Below are 14736 nucleotides of genomic sequence, written 5' to 3'. Positions count from 1 at the left end.
ATGGGAGGGGGGGGTTTAACTCTGCCATTACTTAGTCGGCTTCAGGGTCTTGACTCCTTGTAATTTAGAGCTCGCGGACTCGTCGTCCGATCGATTTTCGCTACATGTGTGTGTTGGGGGGGGGGGGGGTTGTATAACGACGCGACTGTGAATTACGACCTGGAATTACGTAAAACTATCTGTTTGGCATCGAATATCCTGCCATAGGGAGACAAACATGTAGGTCTTACTGAACCCCTCATATCAAATTAAAGATCAACATGTGTATAAGACTGAAAGATACTGCATATGATTCATATCTGGTGATCAGAGTTGTAAAATATTATCCAATATCCCCATTCTTCTCCGTAAAGCCTAATCGTAACCTATTCAACATACATCTGGAAAGCTCTACTAAACTGGGATTTTAACTTTCATGGTGTGTACATGACTTATTAACAGGTACCAGAGAGTCAGAGACTCGGCTAAATGTTTTCCTTAGGTAACGCCGATTCTTTCATTTGCTGACAGCTGGTTAGAAGCCACGCCCACAAAGATGAAACCTCAGCCAGGTGTAGGGCGCGGTCACATAGGTCGGGCGATCGTCGTACGATAGCTAACTTTGGGCATTTTGGAGAACAGAAATGCATGTCTCCTGCAAAGTTCAACTGTCTGTTAGAACTGTTGCTTTTGTCATACTATGTGCTTTGTACAATTGTTGTTCAATCCGATTAATCTTTAGCTCACAAATGTCGGAGGGGGGGTGAAGATGCCTGCCATTTGCAAATTCTCCTGTTACATTTCTATACGGCGTGTTATGACAAAGTGGGAATAACATCAGACTTGTTTTCCTAGGGTGACTCTGCCGGACCGTTATTGTGCGAAAGGCTTGACGGGACACGGTTTCAAGTGAGTGTGGCGTCATTAGGTGGGGGTTGTGTCTTCCCCAATCGCTCCAGCGACGACACAAAATTAGACAATTTCATCACGTACTATCTTAATTAACCTTGGCCTAGAAATATTTCTTCGAGGAGAGGGGCCACTACTGTGCTTAGCATGCAGGCCTGTTATTTGTACTTGTTAACAATGCTAGGGTGTGCTTTCGATTTAGTTGCTATACTTACAAGTGAAATACGCTGAAGCTTTTTAGGGTGATTTGGGTAATGTCTTAACGAACTTCAACTTGAAAAAGAAGTATAGCCTGAACATTTGTTGCATTTCATCTTATAAACCATCAAGTCGTGTTTGTGATAGTTTGATGAGGAAGCATTCTGTTTTTGAAAAATGACATTATGCGAATAAACGAGTTCTCAGATATTAACAGGATCATTAGACAAAACATTCTTATTTCGTGTTTGAATCTTACAGGTGATATATTTCTACTCCAAATGGATCTAGAAGTTACATATTTCTCTTGGATGTGGCGACATAGATTAACTTTCATGCTCACACCCAACTATAGAATACCTGAAGACAGTCCACAGTCCCTCCCTCAAATATGTCTACAATTTTTTTTGGGGGGGGGGGGCGCCGCCACTGCTGCCTACAGTGTTTTTACTAGCACACATACATTCCAACCTAGTGACTAACATTAACGTTATCGTTATGGAATAAAACACGGACACATAAAAGGACAGCATTCAGTGATTACGTTCCTGGTATTTATTTCTTGGGCGACTCAGAGCTTATTTGTACTCAGTGTCTGAGACTGAGAAAGCTCTGTAAGGATATGAGCCTGTGTTTGCCGGCCCTAATTTTCCGCCATCTTTTCTTTGATCCGGAGATGTAGTTCGTGACGCGTGTGTAGACACCGGGCTTGTAGGCCTGTGCGCAGCCGTACCCCCAGGACGTGATGCCGTCCAGGGTCCACTGATCGCTCTCGCTGTACTGGCAAACCAACGGTCCACCGGAGTCACCCTGCGAAATAGGAACACAAAAACACATGTTATTTAAAGGAAATCGACACACTCTTCATTAAAATTACCTTCTCATAGTACTATTGTAATCACTAACAATGTAAATGAAACTACGTGGTGATAAAACAGAAGTACAATAATAGTGGTATAATGACGTGGTATCTTATTACGTTTACAATGACTAACATAATAAGTACAGTTACCACACACACTCTAGTGAGAGTTCATTTTCACGAGAGTTGTCCATGATTGGCCAGAAGCGTTGCCACTCAAGACGTTGTGTGTCGTTAATTAGTGTTAAGACCTATGACCTTGGAATCGGGCATTTTGTCGCAATACTCATGGAATCCTTTCTCCGATAGAATTTGAAGTTAGCCCAGCCCCAGCCCAAACTCAGGGGTTGAAAGGAATGCCAGTCACGAGTACATGGATGTTGGGGGGGGGGGGGGCTTACGGGGGGGGGGGGGGGGGGTTTACCTGGGAGGGATCAACCCCCCCCTGTTCGTAGCCAGCACAGATCATGTTGTGGGTGACTTGTCCACCGTAGTACCTGCGACTGCTACAAGTTTTCCTGCTCATGACCGGCACCGTAGCCTGCCGCAAGACGTCGTCCGAGCCGGTTCCTATTGGACATCAAGTTAAGACATATATGTGGCGGGATACTTGAAATAGTATTTGCATACGTAGTTTCTGTCACAAACCATTTACGTAGATACGTGTCGGATACATATCTACTACAAAACCATTGAAGCATCGACTCGATGATCGAGAGATAGTAAAGTCAATTTTCACACGAGAACGTTGAAATGCAAAACGTTCATTGAGAGTGGAGTCCTTCTCGCACCAGATGGTGCATAGGGCGCCCATCTCCGTTTCAATAGACCTGGGCCACACAACTTAGTGCAATCACTACACCATGGGGCTAGTCCACTGGTAGTGGTGTGTTTTGAACTACCATACTCTTTCCTAAATAATGAGTGCTAAGCAGAGAATGACTCAGAGAATGACTCAGAGAATGAATTCGGTATGACTCAGCCGGGATCGAACCCCTGACCTATTGAATGAAAGGCGAACACTCTATCCATTCGGCCATTGCATCGATGAGTTGCACTAGAGAGTACTACTGGAAAACAGAAATGATACATTATATAAAGAATTTAGAAGACAAGGATAGTTCTTTGTTACCCTTTGTATCTCCCCAACCGGTGACGTAGCACATGGTACCGTCGGGTGCGTCAACTGTTGGCAGGCACACAGGGCTGGCGTAGTCAGTAAACTCGATGCTACTGGACAGCTTCAAAAGGGCGATGTCGTTGTCAATGTTACTGTGGTGACAACAAGGAAACAATTCATATAATAGCCAAAGATCATGCCATTGTTTCATCACCAAGAAAACGGTCTAAGCTACAATATGGTATAAGCTTTGGTATCAGGGCTGAAAAAGTTTCTGTCTCTTTTGACAGATCACTGAAGACTCGACCATTCTTTATGGGTTTACTAGTAGTGTTGGAAAAAAAGTTCAGCAGTAGTCTACAAAGTGTTTGATAATATATTCAAGAAATGATAAAAGTTACAAATAAATAAGAATAATTTTTGCATGAGGAACATAAAAGCGACACAATAAAAGGTGTTCAATCAACTATTATTATACTAGACATAAACGGAAGATAAGGCCAAAAAGTGAAATTAAGCAGCAATATAACTAATACTAGCACAAAAAACATTGAATTATTAGAATCACTATTCACCTTGATCAGTGCTTAGCTTGTTAGAAAGCACAAATGTACAGTAAAGGTCTTCATTCATTCATTCATTCATTTATATCACGAGTGACACAATAGCCACAACCACACAGTCAACTATCGACACAGATAAACTATCATGTCACAAACCGGGAGTTGTACTGCTTGTGCACAATGACTTTGATGACGTCGAGGTTCTGTTGGTTGCGGTCTTTCTTATTGAAGTAGTGGCTGCCGACATGGATCTTCAAGTTCCCTGGGTTGGTGTCACTGGTTGAGACAAGATAAGCATAATGCACAATTGTTCATGTGTTCCATTGATATTTTAGGTATGTCAAGAACAAAGAATCAGGGACAGTGTGATGAGGCACTTAATATGATGATGCCACCTCTTGTCAACTTGTCAACACAAGTACAAGGCACAAAGAAACACAAGACGAAAACCAAAAATAACCAAATACATCACTAACATAAATGTGCATTGTTACTAACATAAATGTAACAATGTGCGAAAAGTAGGAAGTTTCGCAGGAGTAAGTCATGCACCCCATCTGATAACGAACTCGGTGAAAGTGCAGAGTATAAGAGACAAAGTAAAATCAAGCTCAAGTGAAAAGCGTTAAATGTTAACGTTACCTATCAATTTAGTACATAGTACTACTGTACTACGGACTAAATCAGCACAAACGTTACGAAATGGGAATCTACGTAGTGCATACCAATATGGTGAACGGGAGAACGCACATTGTGCATTCAACCGTACTTAATTAAGGTAATTTTTCTGTAGAGACTTTAATATCGCCTTTATGATAATAATTCCCAGTCCTCCTACCCATAGAAACAGTGAGCGGCAGTAACGATCCAGTTGGGTGCGATGATGGAACCGCCGCAGTAATGGCCTGTGTAATACCGCACCGACACCTGTTAGAATAGACGAAAAACAAGTCATCGCTGCAAGAGACTTGTGTACTATTCTACTCAATGAATGACTGTAGTCCTATAGGTACAACTTTACTGTCAAATGATGATTTCTCCTCCTCCGAGTCTGCTCACTGCAAGCTAGTGGACTATATACTGACTCTAAACTACTTGCTTTTAGGGCCTTCTGAAACCTATCCATCAGGTATCAAGCAGAATCAGCCGGAATAAAACATTTGTAAAATTCGCGCCATATTCGGGTGGGAATTCCAAGTGGACCTAATATCCCTTCAAACAAGAAGCGGAATCAGCCAGAATGCAGTCGGAATGAATATTCCTGAGTATTCGTAGTGCATTCCTTAATATGCCTGGATGTTCGTAGTGCATTCTAGAAATTCTCACTGTATCCCCAAATTTGTGCCCATTCTTGTGGACGACCGGTGCACCATCGGATGAGATCAGAATGTTTCGAGTAATGTTGAAATGACTTAGAATGCCTTCATACTGCAGTAAGAATATACTTTGAATGAACGATATTTCTCCACTTCAAATGCACCTCGAAAGTTTTGGGCATGATAAAACATTCGGGACGTCCACTAGAATGCATCCAGGCTTCAGTCTGACGTCATTCCGGCTTATTCTGCCTCTCGTGTGAAGGGCCTTCAGTGGTCACCGCATATAGGATTCTAAGGCCACTTCAAGGTGGACTAGCTGACCCAGCAGAGGAAGCAGGGGATAGCAAGGCTGCTGAAATTCCATGTCTTCTTTAGATTCTTGTAGTTGTCATAATAACCTCAACAAGTTTTAATTAATGTGCAAAGCCAGGGGACCAGACTCAGCAATTACTACTGAGTGTGCGCATGCGTTTTTACCTGCCATGGCCAGCTACCCGGCTTGGCTGCCTGACCCCCTACGATACGGTTGCCCGGGTAAGGTTGAATGGCGGGAACACCACACTTACCGCCGTCTGTAGACACAGGAGAAAATATACATGTACAATTAAACCTGGCCGTGAAACCACCAGGTCACGTGCCGGCAACTACCTCCAGTCACAGGTTACATTAAAACAGTCCCGTCCAATTTCACATAGTTAACTCCACCCTGTCCTGGGCAACGACCTGTCTCTCTACCTCATTTGACGCATTTTTGTACACTTTGCCCCGCGAGACTCCCTCTGTCTTTTTAACTCCTAGTTAAAATCAACCCGGGACGTGGGATATGGGACGCCTACGAGTATTAAGCGTCATGCACACTGCGAGCATGTACATAAACCATAACATGACTATATAACTATGATTTGATACATTGCAGCGTTTTCTACAAACTGCATTACAATCACTTCAAAATGTATCTATAAATCATTTGTACACAAGAGATATCTACAGTACTACATTATGTTAAATACAACCAGTCAATTTCTGTTAAACTGTCACTGACCTGCTCCCTTTTGTGCTTGGGCTCCAAGGACACACACTGCTAGACACAACAGCCACATGATGACGTCCAGTTCTAGTGGTGATGAACAAAAGTAATAAGAAGCACCGTGAGCTTTAACTATTTGTACTACATTTGTATATGGTCATTCACACAAGTAGCACATGTTTGCATTGACGCTTTTTATGTTATATGGAAGTAAGATGTTTGACAAAGTATCCCGATCTGCACATGTAGACATGTAATGTAGACTTGTACTACGCACACATGGCACAATCTGTTGTTAGTTCACGCGTACTTTGATAATGGTGTCACTGATATTTCTCTTCTTTCTGATTTATTAAGTAAATTAGACAAAATCTGTAAAAGTAGCAACTAGAACCACAGTTTCCAAGGTGACCTCTGGCTTCACATGACCTACTTAAAACAGACGAAAACACAGGAAGGCTAAAACAAGTGTGGGGGGTTGACTTCCACCTGACGGAACCAGTAAACAAAAGTCAGGATTTATACGTAATGCGCCAGGTTTATCTTTACAACCATCGATAATTGTGCCCATATAAGTATAAAACTCTAACTAGGCACAGAAGAGCAGCAGCTAGATTCATAGATTTAATGTATCTCGGACTGCTTCGTTTCCCATTGTTAACCGCTATTCAGTCATTCCGCACAACAATTAAATAAACACGTGCAAATTAAACATGTCAGTCTAACAGGTATTACACGTACGGGGTTTCGTTCCATATTACAACTTCCAGAACAAGCGTCCGTCTCTCAACATCACCCGCTACATGGATATCAACTATACCAAAAATTAAACTGAACTAAACAGTACCTAAAACATCAGGCAGCACTTTTAAGGAGCCGTTACATACCGAGGGGAGATGCCCGTCGTCGGAGAACTAGATAAGAGGGTGCTACGAGAAACACGTCTTGTCTTGAGAAGGTCGAGAAACAAATTATAGAGAAAATGAAGCTATCGGTGTCCTTCTACCTATCACATGATAAATCCTACCAAACACGTGGCCTGAATCTGATCCCCTCCCGTGGGAAGACCAAGATGGCTGTTTGGACAGTCCTGTGCTACAAGTGACCAAAAAGTGCCGAAATTTACGCGTGTCATTGTCTCACGTTTTTAGTCCTGGTGACAGCTAGCAATTGTTATGAAACAAAAATAATCATTACAGAAACTTCCATTAGATATGCAGATTTCAATGGTACCCCGATCTCTACATGTGGCTTAAAGTCAAATTGGCAAGAAAATAACTTAGGAAATAAAAACTGACCAGGCCAGAGAGAATCAGAAAAAGTGTTTCAAACTGAAAGCACCATCATTAATACCATTATAAAAGTGGCACCATAAACCACATCCTTAAGAGGTCCAAAACAGGAACAACTACAACTGAGGTTTTCAAGGTGACCCCGGGCTTTTACATGCCCTACTTAAAACAGCAGAAAAAAGGAAGCCTAAAAAACTATGAAATAGGGGGTTGGTCTTTCCCTAAATGAACCAGTAAACAACCGTCAGAATTTGTACGTATTGCGCAAGCTTTATCTTTACAACCATCGATAATTGTGCCAAACCAAATTACATTCCAACTACTTACTAGACAGAAGAACACCAGGTAAATTCATTGGTTTAATGTAATCCAGAGCAGCGAAAGTTCCCATTGTCGCCCTAAAGTCTCAAACGTTACACCATCTATTTAATTATGTCACACAACAGAAAAAATGAAACATTTTAGCCACACATGTACTGGATAATCAGGCTTCTTTCCATATTGCAACGTCCAGAAAAATGACAAGCGTTCGTCTCTCAACATCACCCGCTACATATATATCAACTACGCCAAAAATCAATTTGAACTGCACAGTATCTAAAACATCAGGCAGCATTTTAAAGCGACCGGTACATACCGAGTAGAGATGTCTCTGTCGGTGAACTAGATAAGAGGGTGCTTCGAGAAACACGTCTTGTCTTGAGAAGGTCGAGAAACAAATTATAGAGAAAATGACGCTATCGGTGTCCTTCTGCCTATCACATGATAAATCTGACCAACCACGTGGCCTGAATCCGATCCCCTCCCGTGGGAAGACCAAGATGGCTGTTTGGACAGTGCTGTGCTACAAGCGACCAAAAAGTGCCGAAATTTACACGTGTCATTGTCTCACGTTTTCAGTCCAGGTGATAGCTAGCAATGGTTATGAAACAAAAATGATCATTAAAAAACTTCCATTAGATATGCAGATTTTAATGGAACCCCGGGCCTCTACAGGTGGCTTAAAGTCAAATTGGCAAGAAAATAACTTAGGAAATAAAGACTGACCAGGCTCGAGAGAATCAGTAAAAATGTTTAAAACGCGGTAACACCATCTCTAACACCATTATTATATAAAAGTTACAACATTAACGAGAGCCTTAAGAGGTCCAGAAAAGCAACAAGTACAGTCGGGGTTTTCAAGGCTTTTACATGCCCTACTTAAAACAGCAGAAAAAGGAAGGCTAAAAACAATGAAATGGGGTTTGATCTTTCCCTGACGGAATCGGTAAACAACCTTCAGAATTTGTACGTAATACATCAACTTTGTCTTTACAAACATCGATAATTGTGTATATAGGAATAACACTCTAAGTAGTTACTAGATACAGAAGAACAGCAGCTAAATTCATAGGTTTAATGTATCGCGGGCACCTTCGTCTCCCATTATTACCCAAACACTCAAATATGCCACACAACAGAAAAATGAAACATTTAAGTCTCAGATATACAGGAAAACCAGGCTTGTTACCATATTGTAACTTCCAGAACAAAGACAAGAGTCCGTCTCTCAACATTGTCCGCTACATGTATATCAACTATACCAATAATTAAATTGAACTGAACAGTATCTAAAACATCAGGCAGCAGTTTAAAACAACCAGTACATACCGATGAGAGATGTCACTGTCCGAGAACTAGATAAGAGGGTGCTTCCAGAAACACGTCTTGTCTTGAGAAGGTCGAGAAACAAATTATACAGAAAATGAAGCAATCGGTGTCCTTCTGCCTTTCACATGATAAATCTGACCAATCCATGTCGCCGAAATCCGATCCCCTCTCGTGGGAAGACCAAGATGGCTATTTGGATAGTTCTGTGCTACAATCGAGCAACAAGTGCCAAAATTTACATGTATCATTGTCTCACGTTTTCAGTCCAGGTGATAGCTACCGATGGTTATGAAACGAAATAATAATAAGAAACAGCAATTAGATATGCAGATTTCAATGGGACCCCGGGCCTCTACATGTGGCTTAAAGTCAAATTGACAAAAAAATAACTTATAATGTAATGACTGACCAGGCCCGAGAGAATCAGTAAAAATGTTTCAAACACGCGTGGCAGCACCATCTCTACCACCATTGGTAAAAGTCACACCATATATACATCACAGAAATGCAACAAATACACCACAGTTTTTAAGGTGACCCCGGACTTTTACATGCCCCACTTAAAAAAAAAAAAAACAAGGCTAAAAAACTATGAAATGAAATTTGACCTCTCCCTGACGAAACCAGCAAACAAGCTTCAGTATTTGTACGTAATGCGCCAGCTTTATCTTTACAACCATTGATAATTGTGCCCATAAGTATAACACTCTAACTAGATATGGAAAAGCAACAGCTATCTTCATAGCTTTAATGTACCCCGGGCATCTTCGTTTCCCATTCTTACCCAAACAGTCTGAAACGTCACACCGACGATTCAACTATGCCGTACATTAACCGCTACATGTAGATATCCACGATTGCTTACACCGTAGAACCACTAGTGTAAACGACATGTTAGACCCAATACGTAGATATCCATATATGTCTGTTTAGTTGTACTGTAAGTAGTTGTTATACATGTAGACCTTACGAAAGTCGCTGTACCTTTGTCGTGTCAATAAAAGATTGTTGTATCAAGTATACCAAGTAAACTTAAACGAAACTAAACAGTATATGAAACATCAGGCAGCACTTTAAATCAACCGGTCATGCCGATGAGAGATGTCTCTGTAGCTGAACTAGATAAGAGGGTGCTTCGAGAAACACGTCTTGAGAAGGTCGAGAAACAAATTATAGAGAAAATGAAGCTATCGGTGTCCTTCTACCTATCACATGATAAATCTGACCAACCACGTGGCCTGAATCCGATCCCCTCCCGTGGGAAGACCAAGATGGCGGTTTGGACAGTTTTGTGCTTCAAGCGACCGAGAATTGCCGAAATTTACACGTGTCATTGTATCACGTTTTCAGTCCAGGTGACAGCTAGCAATGGTTATGAAACAAAAAAAATCATTACAAAACTCCCATTAGATATGCAGATTTCAATGGGACCCCGGGCCTCTACATGTGGCTTAAAGTCAAAAAGGCAAGAAAATAACTTAGGAAATAAAGACTGACTAGGCCAGAGAGAATCAGGAAAAAAATGTATCAAACTGAGAGCTCCATCATTAATACCATTATAGAAGTGGCACCATAAACCACAGCCTTAAGAGGTCTAAACAAGGAACAACTACAGTCGAGGTTTTCAAGGTGACCCCGGGCTTTTACATGCCCTACTAAAGACAGCAGAAAAAAAAGAAGCCTAAAAAAACTATGAAATAGGGGGTGGTCTTTCCCTCTCGGAACCAGTAAACAACCGTTAGAATTTGTACGTATTGCGCCAGCTTTATCTTTACAACCATCGACAATTGTGCCAAACCACATTTCATTCCAACTACTTACTAGATACAGAAGAACACCAGCTAAATTCATTGGTTTAATGTACTAGTATCCCGGGCAGCGTCGGTTAGCATTGTCGCCCAACAGTCTCAAACGTTACACCATCTATTCAATGATGCCACACAACAGAAAAATGAAACATTTTAGCCACACATGTACTGGATAACCAGGCTTCTTTCCATATTGTAACGTCCAGAAAAACGACAAGCGTTCGTCTCTCAACATCACCCGCTACATATATATCAACTACACCAAAAATCAATTTGAACTGCACAGTATCTAAAACATCAGGCAGCATTTTAAAGCGACCGGTACATACCGAGTAGAGATGTCTCTGTCTGTGAACTAGATAAGAGGGTGCTTCGAGAAACACGTCTTGTCTTGAGAAGGTCGAGATACAAATTTTAGAGAAAATGAAGCTATCGGTGTCCTTCTACCTATCACATGATAAATCTGACCAACAACGTGGCCTGAATCCGATCCCCTCCCGTAGGAAGACCAAGATGGCTGTTTGGATAGTTTTGTGCTACAATCTTCTATTGTTAACAATAATACCACACATCAGGGCAAAACAGGTCAGAAAAGAAACAATAAGAACCACAGTTTCCAAGGTGACCCCGTGCCTTTACATGCCCCACTTAAAACAAAAACACAAGAGGAAGGCTTAAAACACGTATAAAATAGGGTTGACCACTTCCTAATAGAACCCGTAAACAACCAACAGAATTTGTACGTATTGTGCCAGCTTTATCTTTACAACCATCAATAATTGTGCCAAAACACATTACATTCAAACTATTTATTTTATTAGATACAAAAGACCAGCAGCTAAATCCATATGTTTAATGTACTAGTATCCCGGCAGCGTCGGTTCCCATTGTCGCCTAACAGTCTCAAGCGTTACACCATCTATTCAATGATGCCACACAACCGAAAAATGAAACATTTTAGCCACAAATGTACTGGATAACCAGGCTTCTTTCAATATTGTAACGTCCAGAAAATCGACAAGCGCTCGTCTCTAAACATCACCCGCTACATGTAAATCAACTATACCAAAATTAGATTGAACTAAACAGTATCTAAAACATCAGGCAGCACTTTAAAGCAACCGGTACATACCGATGAGAGATGTCTTTGTCGGTGAACTAGATAAGAGGGTGCTTCGAGAAACACGTCTTGTCTTGAGAAGGTCGAGAAACAAATTATAGAAAAAATGAAGCAATCGGTGTCCTTCTGCCTATCACATGATAAATCTGACCAACCACGTGGCCTGAATCCGATCCCCTCCCGTGGGAAGACCAAGATGGCTGTTTGGACAGTTCTGTGCTACAATGACCAACCAGTGCCAAAATGTACATGTTTCATCCTCTCACGTTTTTAGACCAGGTGATAAGAATGGTTATGAATCGAAACTAATCCAAAAGAATAACACCATCTCTAACACCATAATGATTATAAAAATGACAAACCACTTGGCCTGAATCGATCGATCCCCTCCCGTAACAGCAATATTAGATATGTAGATTTAATTGGACCCCGTGCCTCTACATGTGGCATAAAGTCAAATTGGCAAGAAAATAAATTATGGAAAGATGACTGACCAGGACCAAGAGAATCAGTAAAAATGTTTTCAAACGTCAAAGCACCATCTCTAACACCAAGTCACCATTACAAGAGTGACACCATAAACCACAGCCTTAAGTTGTCCAGAAAAGGAACAACTACAACCAAGGTTTTCAAGGTGACCCCGGGCTTTTACATACCCTACTTAAAACAGCAGAAAAAAAAGGAAGGCTAAAAAAACATGAAATGGGGAGTTAATCTTTCCCTGACGGAACCAGTAAACAACCGTCAGAGTTTTTACGTAATGCGCCAGCTTAATCTTTACAACCATTGGTATTTGTGCTAAGACGCAAAACAATCTAACTAGATACAGAAGAACAGCAATCAGCTTCATAGGTTCAATATATTCAACTTCGTTTCCCATTGTCGCCCAAACAGTATTAATCATTTCTATACTCACTGAACAATTATGTCGCACAACAGAAAAATAAAACATTTTTAAATTGTCTCACATGTACTGGCAAACGAGTTTCTTTCCATATTACAACTTCCAGAACAAAGACGCGAGACCGACTCTCAACATCACCCGCTACATGTTTACAACTATACCAAATATTAAATTGAACTGAACCGTATCTAGAACATCAGGCAGCATTTTAAAGCCACCGGTACATACCGATGAGAGATGTCGCTGTCGGTGAACTAGATAAGAGGGTTCTTCGAGAAACACGTCTTGTCTTGAGAAGGTCGAGAAACAAATTATACAGAAAATGAAGCTATCGGTGTCCTTCTACCTGTCACATGATAAATCTGACCAACCACGTGGCCTGAATCCGATCCCCTCCCGTGGGAAGACCAAGATGGCTGTTTGGATAGTTCTGTGCTACAAGCGACCAACAAGTGTTGAAATGTACATGTGTCATTGTCTCACGTTTTTAGTCTATATGATATATAAAATTGTTATGAAATTTAACTAATCCAAAAGAACATCAATAAATATGTTACTTTTTAAGGGGCCCTGGCAATTACATGGGGAATCAACTAGAAAATTGCAAGAACATAACTTATGAAATAAAGACTGACAAGGCCCGAGAAAACAGGACTATGTAAGTAACGTGAAAGCCCCATGATCTCTTCTGTCATTGTTTACAGTAACATCACACATCAGAGCAAAACAGGTCAGAAAAGCAGCAACTAGAACCACAGTTTTTAAGGTGATCCCGGGCCTTAACATGCCCTACTTTTCAAACCGGAAAAAAAACAAAAATGCTAAAACACCTATGGAATGGGGGTTGACCACTCCATTACAGAACCAGTAAACGTTCGTCAGAATTTGTACGTAATGCACCAGCTTTATCTTTTGTCAACCATTGATAAGATACAGAAGAGCAGCAATTGGCTTCATGGGTTTAATGTATTCCTGGCAGCACCGTTTCCCATTGTTATCGAAACAGTTTGAAACCGCTGTTAAATTCAATTGTGCCGCACAACAATCAGTGAAACATTTTAGTCTCACGTGTACTGGTATACATTACCCGCTACGTGTATATCTGCTATACGAAAAATTAAATTGAAATGAACAGTATCTAAAACATCAGACAGCACTTTAAAGCAACGTACATACCGATGAGAGATGTCGCTGTAGGTGAACTAGATAAGAAGGTACTTCGAGAAAGACGTCTTGTCTTGAGAAGGCTGAGAAACAAATTATAGAGAAAATAAAGCTATCGGTGTCCTTCTACATATCACATGATAAATCTAACCAACCACGTGGTCAGAATCCGATCCCCTCCCGTGGAAAGACCAAGATGGCTGTTTGGACAGTTCTGTACTTCAAGCGACCAACAAGTGCCAGAATTTACCTGTCATCTTCTCACGTTTTAGACACCGTGATAGGAATCATTATGAAACGGAACTAATCCAAACGAACATTAAATGACTAAATTGATTATAAAGCCCATTATATGAGGATTAAACTCAAAATGGCAAGAAAATAACTTAAGAAATAAAGACTGACCAGGCAAAGAAAAACAATAAAAATGTATCATATCTTCTTCTATTGTTAAAAATAATACCACAAATCAGGGTAAAACAGGTCAGAAAAGAAACAATAAGAACCACAGTTTCCAAGGTGACCCCGGGCATTTACATGCCCTACTTGAAACAAAAAACAACATCAGGAAGGCTTAAAACACGTATAGAATAGGGTTACAACTTCATAACTGAACAAGTAAACAACCAACAGAATTTGTACGTAAAATGTAAACTTTATCTTTACAACCATCGCCAATTGCGTCAATACGCACAATACTCTAACTAGTCACTAGATACAGAACAGCAGCAGCTAAATTTATAGGTTTAATGTATCTCGGGCAGTTTCGTGTCCCATTGTTACCCAAACACTCAAATATGCCGCACAACAGAAAAAAGAAA

The 14736-nt window shown here is 40.8% G+C and overlaps 1 protein-coding gene across 1 annotated transcript; it reads right to left on the bottom strand.

The window, feature by feature from the left end:
- Nucleotides 1-1626: 1626 nt before the first annotated feature.
- Nucleotides 1627-13043, bottom strand: LOC118420172 (trypsin-3-like). Its single transcript, XM_035826885.1, has 8 exons — nt 12980-13043; nt 5993-6064; nt 5428-5522; nt 4470-4558; nt 3788-3907; nt 3081-3220; nt 2373-2518; nt 1627-1896 (listed from the first exon to the last, which is right to left on the bottom strand). Exons 2-8 carry the CDS (start codon nt 6048-6050, stop codon nt 1675-1677), a joined length of 870 nt encoding a protein of 289 aa, XP_035682778.1. The 5' UTR covers nt 6051-6064; nt 12980-13043; the 3' UTR covers nt 1627-1674.
- Between the last annotated feature and the right edge of the window lie 1693 nt (nt 13044-14736).

The sequence above is a fragment of the Branchiostoma floridae genome, chromosome 7, assembly GCF_000003815.2.
Source record: "Branchiostoma floridae strain S238N-H82 chromosome 7, Bfl_VNyyK, whole genome shotgun sequence".
NCBI lineage: Eukaryota > Metazoa > Chordata > Leptocardii > Amphioxiformes > Branchiostomatidae > Branchiostoma > Branchiostoma floridae.
This window is presented reverse-complemented; position numbering and strand designations above follow the sequence as displayed.